General features: G+C 39.8%; 1 protein-coding gene across 3 annotated transcripts in view; it reads right to left on the bottom strand.

The window, feature by feature from the left end:
• RBM26 (RNA binding motif protein 26) overlaps nt 1–9858 on the bottom strand; it is a 55755-nt gene extending 45897 nt beyond the window's left edge. For all 3 annotated transcript variants that reach the window (XM_027646133.1, XM_027646152.1, XM_027646143.1), the window contains exon 1: nt 9736–9858. In XM_027646133.1, coding sequence (XP_027501934.1) covers nt 9736–9806 — 71 coding nt within the window. In that variant the 5' untranslated portion in view covers nt 9807–9858. The remainder of the gene's footprint in view (nt 1–9735) is intronic.
• Nucleotides 9859–15055: the final 5197 nt, after the last annotated feature.

The following is a 15055-nucleotide window of genomic DNA, read 5'->3' as shown; positions in this document are numbered from 1 at the left end:
CCCAAACAAAACCAACAAACAAAACTCCAAACCACAAACAAACAAAAACTGTTTAAAAATAATGAACAATTAATGCTTTCAACCCTCCCTGCCATGACGACTTTGAAAACCTTAGCAATACTGTCCATCCCAGGACTTGAATTCCATCCACCCACCTCCAAGATAGTCTCAAGAAAATATCCTCACTAAAAATGTACTTTTCATTACCAAAATACACGATCACCTTCTCCCTTGGCAGTGTCTTAGCATTTGTCACTCTGTATACAAGACAACCACATACGAACAGTTAAAAACAATTGTCCTGAATTCTACTATTATTCTTCAATGTGTACAGGGGAATTTCTACAACAGGAAGAACTTAAATGCTTTCAAGTTAAAACTGTATATTTATTTTGGCTATTCAACAAATACCTTTTTTTAAAATACTAACTTCAAATTGATACTAATTAAGCAATAATGAATACAATGCATTTTGTGGTAGGCTGACATGATGCTTTTGTAGATCAACATTATGATTTAATGTGCTTTCTTTTTACTTTTTAAAATTAAACTGCAAATGATCTTTACACAGACATAGGCTGACTTCCTTTTTTAAGTACTGACTTGAAACAGAAGTCTCCTCTTCCATATATGTTGTTCAAAGCTTGAAAAAACCCACAAACAACTGATCTGTCTTCTCCACACTTCTGTGAAGGCCATGCCTGTTTCTGGAAATAGTATTTTAGATAGATCTAGCAAAGGTATAATCTGACCTTCACTCCTTTTCAAACTCTCATAAAATGCCCTTTTTCCAGATGATGCTAAAATTAAATTGCTAGAAACTTCAAGTGGTGGAAGAGAGGAGTAACTGGTCTCAAAGTAGAAAAGAAACTTAAACTGTGAATACAGGAGGTCTGCCTGAAAATTTCTGGTTTTTATAGCTATTAGAGTTCTGGATCTTTGAAGATTTTGTTTGGGGGAGAGTTGCTCTTTTTAAACGCAATTCCTTTTTATTTTTTCATTCAAACTGAATTCTTAAGTATGGTGCATAAATTCTCCATCCACTGGTTTAGTGAAAAATCTGCTGGTTTGGATTACAGAGGCTTTGAGTTTTTCTGATAAACAAGTTCTTATGTTCTCTAGTTGACAGTATTTTCTTACAGAATAGCAGCCTTTGTATGTGAATAATGTGCAATATACTTGCTTTATCTGTGTTGTGCATATGTGGATTTTTCACTCCTTTTGAGCTAGCTATATCAGTTATTCTAAACCTCTTTGTCTTGCCTTTTATGCTCTTATAGTCGACATTGTTTTGTAACAAGTAATGTGAGATTAAAGAAAACAGGAAAGGCACCCATGCTGATGGTAGCAAAATATACTGTGCAGCACGAGGATTTATCATACAGTATATATCTTACTATATTTTTGCATATTATAAGATTAATAAAATCCTTAATTGACAACTCAAAAAAATCAGAATACCACCAATGCATTTCAAATACTTTAAGTTGCACTCAAAACTAAAAGTAAATTTATATTTTGATTCTAGTGTTCACTGAATGATACATATTTTCAATTGTTAAATACAGGTTTGAATCCTTAGCTGAACTTGAACATGGTGTGGGACATCACAGACCTGAGCAGAAATGCAATCTGTGCATTTAAAGTGTGACAGAAGTTGATACATAACTTCACTCTTATGCTAAAATCTGGCTACTAGGAAAACATTCACATGCACTGAAATGACAAAATTTCCCAACCTTGACTCCCAATTCTCCATCCCTTCAACATTTTGTAGTCATGTGCTGCAAGCACTAATAAGCATCTGTAATCATATTTCTCCTCCTGTTTTCACTCTCATGTTTTCTTTAACAAACAAGCAAACACCAGCTGGCACAAGTAATCTGAATTAATTTCCACTGCAGCAAGTTCATCCCAGTGCGTGCTACAATTAAACACCATAACATGTTTTCTTACATGTTTTCTTCTAAATATATACGATTGTAACTAGTATATTAGAGCTAAATGTTTTTATCTCTGGTAATGCTTTTTCGCAAAGTCTCTATTCTCTCAGAGAATACATAGTGTCTATTAAACAAGGGAGACTGCTCATGCAATCCTGCTTTAATAAACAATATTTAAGACAGAAGAATTCTCCTGCTAGATCTCTACATGTTCTTCAGAGAATTATATGAATACCTCAAACTGCTATGCAGTAGATAAAAGCTTCAAAATGGAAAGTAACAGCCAATCAAACATCTTGCTCAATCACAGGACAAAGAGTTCACAACTGCAACAAAGCTCACAGAAAAGTTCAAAATCCTTTTTTTCTGATCTCATCCAGTTTTGCAGTCATTATATGAAATTACCATTTCAAATAAAGAAGATAAACCAGAAGAGAAAAGCTGTAACTGTTAAAGTAACTTTAAGCCTTAAATATTTTAATAATGAATATTTGAGAAGGAGAAAGTAATTTGGCTGAAGAAAACTCACCTCTGTAGAGACTTTTCTTCCCATTTAAATGCTTCACAATTCATTAAACACTTCTCAATCTATCAATTTCCAATACTCAGATTTACATATTTTAAAATATAAAATATTTTCTGACAACGCACTTTGACTTTTATAATCACCACTCAATTACAGACATCAGTCTTAACTTAGAAATGTAGTGTATGTGGAATACAAACTAAAGGTGTTTGCAAAAACATGTTACTGGCGTAGCTGTACATACAAAAGCCCTTTTTAGCACAGAGTTAAGACTTCCCTAAAAGTAATTTTAAAAGGCAGATAAGCTAAACTAAAAAAATACCTTTGCACATAAATATTGCAGAAAAGCAATTTTAAAAGACAGTGAATAGAAGCATCCCTCACTCCTTAAGAGAGAATAAAGACAAACTTTTAATACAGTATGCTGAGGACATATTTTGCCAGGTTAGTGCCCAAGAATATGTTTCAGCATCAGTACAAAAACATATTGAAATGAAAGACAAAGCATGCTGTTTGAGTAATTGTAATGTAAAAGGTACAAAAAGGGAAGAGTGATCTGAAAGCCTGGTGGATTAAATATTCCACTACCAAGTGAGACATTTGGACATGTCTCCCCAATAGGGTTCTGAACTCTCCACCAAGCAAATATTGAAGATAAGGTCGTTATAACTCCTGTTTGAATGCTCAGATCCACAGCAAAAAAACCCCAAACAAACAAAAAAACCCCAACACCAAACAAAAAACCCCAAACACCCCCCCCAAAACCAAAACACCTCACCATGTGATGAACCAAGAGAAAGAAGAAGAAATAGAAGGAACTATAAAACATCAAGCAGACTCAAGAATGATAGTTGTGAAGTTTATAATATACCTGAAAAATTCACATATTGCCTATCCTGCTCCTTTACCTTCCTCAAATGTTTGTTAACATGACAAAGCACAGAATGAGTAAACATACATACTCTAGGTTTCCTACATATATACAAAGCTGAAGTCTTCTAATGTATTAAATAATTATCTTGAGGAAACATCTGATATATCTAAGCCCAGATATTTCCCTCTCAGAAAAAACACATTTCCAGTGCTATAAAGTTTCTCATGCTGCAATTTAACCTTTCAGTCTGCTCTCAATAAGTGAACTGGCCACTTTGAATTGGAGCCTTACAAGAGTATTTACTTCTGGTCATTTTTTAAAAAGTACTATCTACAGTATTTGGTACAGGTCTGGTACTAAGGAGCTGTAGCAAACACTAGAGAAGCCAATTTAACAGTAGGATAATCCTTTATTTTGCTAAAAATTTCAGTGGCATAACAAAACAAACTGCTGATTAAATTTTACAGTTATTAGACAACAACTCAACCATTACACAGAAAATGAATTTGATATTTTTAAGATTTTGGGCAATATAACCTAATTCCCCATTTTCTACATGTCTCTTCTACGAAAAAAATCTAGTATTCCAAAGTCTACCCTCTGGTGAAAATATCTGGAAAATGTATGCAAATTCCCCAAGGGAAATACACAAAAGCAGTGTTTATCTATACATTATGTAACCTTTTTACAATTTGGGGGGAGTGGCTGGGGCAGGTAAAGGTAAGCACTAAGGAAAAAAAATTCCCATGCTGTAGCTGTTAAATTGTAAACCTGATAGTTTCCACAAAATGAACACAGTTACTCACTTAGGTGACAAAAGCTGCTTGGAAGAAGGAGAAGACTGAAGACAGAAAAGAAACTTTCAAAAAGTTTCCTTGTAGTGAAAACACTACTTGTCCATTTCGGATATATTTCATCCTCTTTCTTTCAAGCTAATGCAAAGACTCTCAATTGAGACTTCATTCTGGACACAGTTAGTATGCACACACAACTTTAAGATAGTAAAAAACTACAGGGATTTTTTTTCTTCAGTTTTAAAATTAATGTACAAACCAAAGAGGTGTTGCAAGTCCTGAAACTAGTTCCTTGACAAATTTAAACTGCCACAATACACTGAAACCTCAAGACCATGTCTGAAGTCCTCCAGGCAGTGAATGGTCTTGCTGTAAAAGAAATTACATGTAGAAGCATGTTATTTATCATACTCTGACCCAGAGAATTAATAACCTAAATTTCAGAGTCTGGTTTTGTTGCCTGAAGATTAATTACTAAAATACTGCTCAGTTCTTGATATCAGTCAAAGTGGACACGGCCGTGTTTAAAGGTTGAGAGAAACGCCTGGCACCTTCAGGGCTGAGAGGGTGCAGAAAGATGTACACTGCGTATTGGGCAATGCAGTTTGTCTAATTTAGGCAGTTGTACCACTCTGTTGTGCTGCTACTAAAAAAAAAAAATCTATAAAAAGCTACAGCATTCAGTAAATAAAATGAATGACAGACTCATTCAGCAAGATCCACCTTTTATCTTGAAGCACTACTGCGGCTGAGAAGGACCACTCTTAGGGTGCTCACTTTCATTAACCCTCTAACGGTACTTAAGGTAATAGAAATACATCGAGGAATGCAACAGCCTCCAACGCTGCTACGGAAATTACAGACGTTGCTAAAACAGCTCTAAATTACACGATAATCAGATCTGACACGTTCATACAGCTGCAGCCTAAAATGCCACCCCCAGATTCAAGACAGCTCTTGAGAGGCAGAACAGCTGTCAGCTTGCTGGCTGCCCAACACACATTCAATGCAGAACACAAAACTCATCACAGTATCTCATGACTTGCAATGCAGTCAAGGGGTTCCACTTTACTGCTGATGTTCACTGTAAGAACAAGAAGGAGTTCCTGTAACAGGAATAATTTTCTCCATTGTATTTTCTGCTTTCAACTATACCTTGAAATACCAATATTTTATTTCTGACATAGTATTTTTACACAGAAGCTTAGTGGTACCAGCACTTTAAGGTAGGAATCTCGATTCCTCAAACACAGTAGCTCTACATAAATGAGGTGAACAGACTATCAAGTTTCATAACACATGTAGAAAAATAACTAGTGTTAAAAGTGACATACCAGTGACGGGTATTTATGCTTTATTTATCTTAGTTATAAATAGTTTCATGCAAAGTGTTAACAAAGGAAGTGAAATGAAGAGAAACATCTACTGCTTTTGAATTTCTTGGGAAGCTTCACGGGAAATAAGAGAAACTTCCTGATGGGCCAATGAGTGTTACTGGGAGGATGGTGTGCCACATGTTTGTGGAAAGGAATGACAGGGTTTTAGTTTTAACTTTTTTCTATTCTTTCGATGTCTTGGATTATTAGTATATTCCTTACACCACTATTAAACCTTTTTTATTTGCTACCTTTCTTCAGCACCTGCGTGAAGCCAAAAAATAAGGGTTGAAAAACATGACAAACAAAAATAGAATAGTGAAGCCATAACTGAACACCAGAGAACACTGATTGTTTACCATAATATATTCCAATGACACATATATTCAAAATAGTCTTTAAACGATTTTGATTTTATTCAATCTGACATAAGTAGTTACAACACCATGTTCGCCTCCAGAATTAACCAATGCACAAAACCTTTCCATTTCAATGAGGTATGCCTAAATACTGCATAAGAGTTGTTGTAGATATTATTTCATCTTCCTTGCAAGTTTGATTTAGCAGAGGAACAAGCCTGTAAATACAGTGAAGCGAAAAAAATTAGATATGGGAGCCTTAATCAAATTGAAAGTAAAATTCAGTGGGCCACAGAAAGATTTTCATTAAATTTATTTTACACAAAGTAATTAAAACCAAGAAAATTTTCCATTGTAGAGAATTAGGGCAAGGGGGAGAACACTGCAATGTCTTAAAAGCAAAATGGGTGAGTGCAGCATTAGTACAAAAGAGGTAGGTTTTTCACAAGTAGAGATTCAAACAAATTCAAGAAAAAAAAAAAAACTGAAGAGACCTCTACTTGGAACTTTGCCAAGCCAGAACCTGATATTCCAGCAAGGACTATGTACACTGTTTATATAGTATCTGGAATGGACTTGCAAAAAAGAAACCCATCACAGTAGATATGGCTCAGTGAGTGCCTTGTCAGTACAGAAATAAGAGGTGACAGGCATATGGTTATATTCCAAGTCTAACATTATTTTCCAACGCTTGACAGAAACCATGCCATGGACAAGAAAGTGTGTAACACTAGAAACTAAGCATGCTGCTGTCTGCAAGCAACGAGGACAACTGGTGACAAATGCCTTCTTTACGGAGCTGACTGGAGTTGAACATGCAAGATAGTTCTAGTAAAACACAGAGTAGCCACAGCACAAAAAAAGCTTCTTCCTGCTTTGTTTACACTGGTACTGCATTTACATAGCTGGATCTGCAATGGTTCTGTATGTATATTTAGTAATTCTCTGGGCACTCAACGGAGCTGCTCAAAGAGAAATTTCCAAAACTAAAAAAGAAGCCTCTCCTCGGAGAGCTGTAGTAAGTTACTAGAGACCCATCACCCCTCAAGCAGAGCTGGACTGCTAATGCTCCAGCATGGTAGCTTTTGCAGTTTCTGCCTCACTGCAACAAGACAAAACTCAGATAAGGCCTCTTTGTATGGATGATCACCAAGGCTTTGCCACAGGCATTAGAGCACTCCAAAACAAACAAACAAACCCAACAACCCACCATTAACAAAAAATTCCAAATCTTAAACCCTCCATCACCCTTCTCCTCCCTTCTTGTCTATGGAAAGTTTCCCAGAGGCTCCACATGCAAGCAATCCAACAACCAAATGACGTCCAGTCCACACAATTATGTAACACACACGTTTCATTGCACTAAAAAGCCAGCATTTTTAAGACAGTTTAAATAATAAAATGGAACAATTTTTATGGTTACTTCTATATTCTAATCTGAAACATTATGTTTCAGAAGTACATATGTTATGGTCTTTGGAATAAGCTATATATCCTGATTAAAAAATGATAGATGCTTGAAAAGGGCAACTTGCAAAGTATATCATGTTCTAACTACTCAGTTCTACATAAGTGGCACAGAGTTACAGGTCTATAGCTGTGTGTAGAGAATTTAGTTACGTTTCTTCTTAAATGCACTTCTCCCCTTAAAACTCCACAGACACCACCTCCATAATGATCTAATACAGTAGTGTCTTCCTTAGTCTAGCTAGGAAATTAAGCAGTGTATCTTGCAGCTAAAGGTTACAGAAAGAGCCACCAGACAAAAACAGCTGGCACCTGTTTTTGTTTCATTAACAGGAAAAGACAAGCCAAAAATCATTTTTAGGCTATGGCAATACCTCCAGAGGATGAGCACTTAGGGCCTCACTGTATCACTACTGCACCAACAGCAGCTGCTTCTTTAGAAGTAACTTTACATACAGCCAGAAGCTATGGCCGTAGGCACATTTCAGACAGCCGAGATCAGATAACCGAGATCAGAAACACCTCCAAGAGTGGTTGACTGCTAGGAAACGACAGCACATCTCCAACAATTCTAACATTTATTCAATAATGCAGTTACATAGGACACTGCAGAAAACTGAATGACGGTTGAATTTAATAGTCCCTGCTGGTTTGTTTCCTCCTAAAACCTAAAAATTCAGAGAACTCCAAATCCACCAGACCAGGAACCACATTTGATCTGCTTATAAACCACATTTAACTTAACAGAAACATGTTGGTCCTTTTAGGACAAAAAAAAAAAAAAAAAAAAGAAGACAGAAAATTGCACTGATCACAAAAGCTGAAAATTCCAATCTCACCCTCTAACTGCTGACTATTGCTTGCAAATCTCATGGTTTCATATTCAAACAGACAATCATGGAACAGCCCAAGTCTGTTCCAAGCCTCTTAACCAGCACACCAAAAATACCGACATCAAACTGGTGATTGCCATTAACAGAATAATCATGCAAGAAAGTATCCAGAGACTAACAGTCAGTATAATGCAGCAGAGAACTAGATGGATCTACTACCCCAGAACACAACGTGCTCTGTTATTCGAATATTACATTACACTGACCCAAGAGGAAGAGTAATTCACCATCCTTTACTGGATGATGCTCTTTTATTCTCCCAAAATAAAAATCTTAACAGTTACACCTTTTATTACAAAGACGCTCAGTGCAATTTGTTGCAGGTCAGATTCAAAGTCCACTGAAATTAAGATTCACCTATTTCAGTGTGGTCTGGATGCGGCCCTATGGAAGAAAAGAACACCAGTACCCAAAAAAAACCCAAACAGACAAAAAACCCAACCCAATTCTCCTAAAAATATTTTACATTTTACAACTTTTTAAAGTTACTTCAGCATAAGCCATACAAACTATACCTGTACATACACACACTTAACTAACAGCTATGGCATAAAGAAGACTTCCCCCCTCCCCCCATTTAAACTTATGAGAGTAAAACTGATCGTGGGCAAACATTTCAGAGCAAAAGTTAACACCAGAATGAATTTAAAAGTTCTAATTCATTTGATTTAAACCAACTCCAGCAATTTAATTCAGACACGTTAAAGTAGTATTTAAATGACAAAACAATTGTATGCTTTAATCTGAAATGTCTATAGACACCATACTTACAGAAGAAGAAACCTTTAAAACTAAGTTCACACCTCAGTTCCACTAAAATATCATCCAGAGAAAGAAGACATAGACTATTTGCAGAGGAGCCCCACTTACTCACATGAATGTTATGCTTAGAGGCCACGGAGATATTCACAAACAGGCAAATTACTCTCTGGAGCTCCTACTCCCAAGCTCTCTTATGATGCAATTTTTATTTGAGGGCATAAAAACAAGAGAGCGCCAAATACTCAAAACAACCGAGAATGTGCGAGGGAGGAGTCTACATCAAATGGTACCGGGAATATCCCAGGATCTCGGAGGACGTTCCAGTGGCACCTGAGCTGTCTCGGTGCAGGTCCCCGGCCAAGGGGCGGGCCGTGGTTATTACCGTCGCCTCTGCGGGGGCTGAGGGGGCACAACGAGCTGCACATACACACACACAGAGCGTCTCCCGCTTCCCCTGGGCTACAAAGGGAAACAAGAACGCGGTCGCTAGGGGGAGAAACTGCATCCTCCGGAGGGAGACGGTCCTACCTCCCGGCCGAGGACGGCGACGGGAGAGCGGGAGAGCGGCGCAGCCCCTCACGGAAGGTGGCCGGGGGAGAAGGGCGCTGGGAGGGCACCTCCCGGGTGTCGTCACGGGCCTCTCTGGCACTGCGTTCCCCTTCCCTGCGGGTTCCCATCTTTTGCAAGGGGTAGGTTTATTTCGAGGGGGCGGGAGGGGGAGGAAGGGTCGCGGCTACTCACATGGGCTCCAAGGTTTTGCTGAGCCAGGATTTCAGCGCCTCGAAGTTTTCTATGATCATTTTAACCACCATCCAGAGCGGCCCGGGCCCCCCGCCTCCCCGCCAGCAGCAGCACCAGCACCGGCGGCGGGGTCCGCGCCGCCCCGCCGCCCGGCACCCTGGCTCCCGCCGCGCCTCCCCGCACCCCCCGCCGAGGCCGCGGTCGCCTCCCGGTTCGGCAGAGCCGCCTGGCAGGGGCCGGAGGCCCAGCGACAGGGAGGGGGCGGAACCAGCCCAGCAGCGGCTGCTCCCCGCGGGCCCCGCGCTCGCCGCTCCTCAGCCAGGGAGCGCGGCCCGGCCGCTGCGTAAGTGTCCCCCGCCGGAAGGCGGCGCGGCCGAGGGCGTGGGACGGGTGGGGAGCGGGACGGGACGGAGCGGGACGGGACAGAGCGGCCCCCGCGCTGCCGGAGCCGCAGCGCCCGACAGAGCGAGCGCCGAGCGAACGGGTAAGATGGCGGCGCCGCGCTGTCGCGAGAACCAGGAGTCTCGCGAGGGCGGGCGGCGCGCGAGGTCTGCCGGGAGGCGGGGCCGGGCCGAGGAGAGGGGCTGGGGAGGGGGGGGACGGCCTCGGTCCCTTCCGAGGTGGGGTGTCTGTGGGTCTGTGGTTGGATAGAACGGTGCTGCACTGGCAAAAGAACCATAAAAATCCATTGTATTTTACCGGGTCGTGCCTGAAATGCGCATGTACTTTTTTTGGTTTCCTGAAAACCCTCATTGCTAATGTGGTGACAGAATCACAGGATGGTTCAGGTTGGAAGGAACACAGTGGGTCATCTAGTCCAACCTTCTGCTCAAGCAGGATCAGCGTAGACCCCATTGCACAGGATTCTATCCAAAGGTTCCTGAATATCTCCAGTGAGGGAGACTCCACAACCTCTCTGGGCAATCTGTTCCAGTGCACGGTCACCTGTACAGTAAAGAAGTTCTTCCTCATGTTCAGGTGAAACTTCCTGTGCATCAGTTTCTGCCCATTGCCTCTTGTCCTATTGCTTGGCACCACCGAGAAGAGCCTGGCTCCATCCTCTTGACAACCTCCCTTCAGATAGAGACAGTGATGAGTGCCCTTATCAGTTGTGTGTTCTTGAGGCTGAACAGGCCCAGCTCCCTCAGCCTTTCCTCATAAGAGAGATGCTCCAGTCCCTTAATCATCCTGGACCCACTCCAGGAGTTCCATGTCTCTCTTGTGCTGAGGAGCCCAGAACTGGACACAGCACTCCAGATGTGGCCTCGCCAAGGCTGAGTAAGAGGGGCAGGATACCATTGGTCTTCATGAACACAAGGACACTCTGCATTACTGCAATGGGAGAGTGGCTCCCTGGCCTCCTGGGTAACCAGGGGAGTTGCTGCAGTAAGGAACTGGACCCTTCACAAGCCAAAAGGGAGGCACAGCCTCCCCCATGGGAGTTGGCAGTGAAGTCCTGTTTCTTCCTAATGTGAGGGTCCCAGTTTCATACCCTGCTTCTTTCACCCAGTTAACTGTGTGCTGTAGGAAAATGTCCACATTGACTTTGCCTCAGTCTGTTGGTGGACTTCTGAAAGACCTGCATCACACCTGAGCTCCTGAGCCAACCATTCTGCACAGGCAGGGAACAAAGGCAAGTGTTTCAAGAAAATCATTCACTCTGCCTTTCCTGGGGCAGAGTGGATAACTCTCAGGCTGCCTGCCTGGTGTTCTCAGAGAGAGATGAACTTCAGGTAATTTACTTAGATTGCACAGCAACGATGGTTCTTGGATGACCTGTCAATTTATGAGCATCCTGAAGTCCAACCATTGTCACACGGTGTCAGGATAACAGCAGAGGGAGACTGAGGGAAGAGAAGGCAAGAAGTTGTGTTTGGATATAAGGTATAATACCTGCCTGTTCTTTGGGCATGGGAACTCCTTCAGGGTCTCTCCCTAGCTTCATCCTGCCCACAGGAACCCACCACACACCACTAGTATTTACTTCTGCTTGAAAAAGCTCAACTTTGCTGCACCTGAAATGGAGCAAGGGTCATTGGTAACTATTGCCCTTATTTCCAATTTTCTATGTCACTGAGAGCCACTTGTCCTCAGCAGAGAGACTACCAAGAAATCCAGGATCTGAGACAGCTAAATGAGAGCTGGAGGAGGCTAAAGGTGCCTGCCCATAATTATTTGTGGCTTGATTATCATGCTTGAAAGCTTGTTGAAAACTGCAGAGTGTAGCAAGACAACAAAATAAACTAAAAGCTTAGTAGGTACTTCAGTGGGGACTTCCCAATGACAAGATAAGCTTCAGTTTTCTTGCACAGTGGAGAGTGAACAGCACCTCCAGTCAGGAGACAGAAAATCATCAGAGCCTGAATTTTTCTGGAGACTGTTCTATAGACATGTAAAAAGTCCTTGGCTCATAGTAACCAGCTTCTAAGTTGACTCCCTGTGAATATGTAAAAAAAGTCACTAAGTCTGGGATTCTGAGGGGTCTCTGAAGGGAGAGGCACATAGAAATTAGACATTGTGATAAGAATCTTAATTTGTTTCTGTATCTGGCCCTTAATCTTTTGCAAAAAACAGTGTCTAGTGGAAATTATTCAGGCAAGCACTGCATCAGTCCACTCTCATCTTTGTAACTACATCGATCCCTGAATGTACAACAGGCAGCAAGAAAACACATCCTCTAAGGCTTCACCACATAAATGTATGGATATAATCACAGTAGCAACTTTTCTGTTTGATATTTCATTTTCTATACTGCTTTTCAACCATTCAGAAGCACAATGCTGTAAGCAAATTAAATTTGTGATCACCAAAAGGTTTTCACAAATACATTTTATGCAATGGATAAGACTTGTCTGCATATGGTAATTTTTGAACATTTCTGTCTTTATAGAAGTGTACTGTTATCACAGTTCTGTGGTGATATTCAGAGTAACTGCAATAAATAAATAAATAAATGCTGCTGATATTCCCAGTTCTTGGGTTTGCAGACTTGAAATAATAAAAGCCTTATAAATATTTACATCTCACATCTTCAGAAGTGACTGCAATGTTTTGTAGCATTTTTTGGGCAAGGCTCATTTAATTTCATTTCACAGCTAGAATTAGAGGAGTACAAAATAAAACCATTTATTAAATCTGAGGAAATAATTACCTCTGAAATATAAAGTCACTTCTATACCTTAGATGGTTTCTATTTAAGACACAACATCTTTAGGTTCTTAATAGCAGTTCCTAAAACACACAAGAAAAAAAATAGTCTTTACTTAAATAAAAATGCACTCACACATGAAATCAGTACTTTAACTGAAATAAAATCATGAAGATCATATTTCATTTAATACAACATAATGGAGAATCTGTGCAAAGGGTCAAAGTAATTATTAACTTCTACACCCCTGAGATTACCTCAGTTGGTTAGAGCATGGTGCTAATAGTGCCGGGGTTGTGGGCTTGGTTCCCGTATGGGCCATTCAGTTCTGAGTTGGACTTGATGACCCTTGAGGGTCCCTTCCAACGCAGAATATTCTGTGCTTCTGTGATTGTCATATTTCTGTGAGACAAATAAGTATCTATTTCTCCTGTAGTTGTTCAATGTAAAACTCAAAAACTGTCCAAGAGAAAATAAAACAGACCCTAGATTTTATCCCTACCAGTACAATTAAAGCCCTGAAGTAGATAACGAGGAAAAAAATGGATCTTTGAAAAGACTGGAAAACAACAAAAGAAGAACTGTATACACTTCTTTAGGTTTCAACAATTCGACACCTTCACTTAAAAAATCAGTCCCAGCTGATAAATGATAGTGATATTCTGTATCATGGATATGATCTATGGATATCAAACATTGCATAAGAACTAAGTAACTAAATAATAGAAATTTCAAAACTACAAAAATAGACATATATATTCTGTGGATTAATATAAAAACTGCATTTTTACATCAATAAACTAAAATATAAATAAATTGTTTTGTGAATAAAGTAATACAAATCTAATTCTCTTATTTATTCATGCATCACAGTGACAGATTCCTAACAGCCCTTTTGGTTTATAAAAACTTCGTTGAGTTCTTCAGAGTAGTATGGATGTTTTCACGTATAACTCCCGAAGTTTATAGGTTTGATGTGCAGTTAGTTTGCAGTAATCTTATCTAACTCAATGTAGTGACCTTTGATGTCTAAAAACAAGGGGTTGTATTTATTCACGTTTTTATTGTATCACCTGCTCACGTGAGAGCTGAATGTAGCCAGCAAAGTTGGAGATATTGATCCTTCCTACATTTCTTGAGATTTTGTTTTCACTGAATCCTCTCTAAAGCCATTGTACTTGTGCTCATAAACAATCTTTGTCAATTTGCAATTTTCTTTGTAAAGTTGCAATTTTTAAGTGTTAAAGATTTTTCTTTGAAAGCTGACGTTGTCTTCAATGTTCATGGATCTCTTTTTAACTCATATTTGTCCCTTTAATGTTTTAATACAAAAAGCAGTTGTAGAAGAGAGTAACTTTCAGACATTTTCATCTTTTTGCCAAACCTATCCTACCTTCATCAGTCAGTGTTTATGTCATACAGGAAAAAAGGTTAAATTTTCTTGTTTTTTATTTCTTTGCATGGGTTTTGGTTGGTTTGGTTTTTTGATTTTTAGTGAGTTTAATTGTACTTTGAAGCTGCCAGATTGATCTTATGGCATTACGAAATTCATCAGTCTATCTTTCTAATGCTTCACCTTTTTATTTAGGAAAATATGATTGCATTTGAAATTGGATTTAAATGTTCATCTCTGACTGGAGGTTTTCTTCCAGTATTAAATGTAATTCTGGTTTGGCATAGTGGATATAATACACTAGTTCCAGACTTGGGGCTCCTAGTGTCTCCCAGAGAAAGCATTTAAGCATTATAGACCTCAGATGTCTCCGAGTGGATTATCTGGACATAGAGGGTTCCATGTCCTTGCAGCATCGCACAGTCCCTAGCATCAACGCACTGGCTAAAACAGCAGGGCTGATGAAACTGAATGGCATCAGAATGGACTGAAGCAACAAAAATATTCCTCTGTGTTGTTCAGATTTTTTGTTTGTGCATTCATAGAGTTTTGGGGTTTGCTATTAGTTGCTATTTAGACATGTATGGACACACATCTGTAGATGTACTGCCTTTGCTCTGTGTAAAAGGGTCAAGTGATATTCCTCCTGATACTCCTTGACTTGTCTATAGTGAGTTTCATCTCAGAAGGCATCAGTATGAGTTTTGAGGATCATGTCACAGAATTGATCCAGATCTGAATACTCCCCCTTCCATCCTTCACAAGTAGCAAATGTCTAT

Source organism: Corapipo altera, unplaced genomic scaffold, assembly GCF_003945725.1.
Source record: "Corapipo altera isolate COAL_440 unplaced genomic scaffold, ASM394572v1 0, whole genome shotgun sequence".
Classification (NCBI taxonomy): domain Eukaryota; kingdom Metazoa; phylum Chordata; class Aves; order Passeriformes; family Pipridae; genus Corapipo; species Corapipo altera.
The sequence above is the reverse complement of the archived record's forward strand: the minus strand, read 5'-3'. Positions and strand labels throughout refer to the sequence as shown.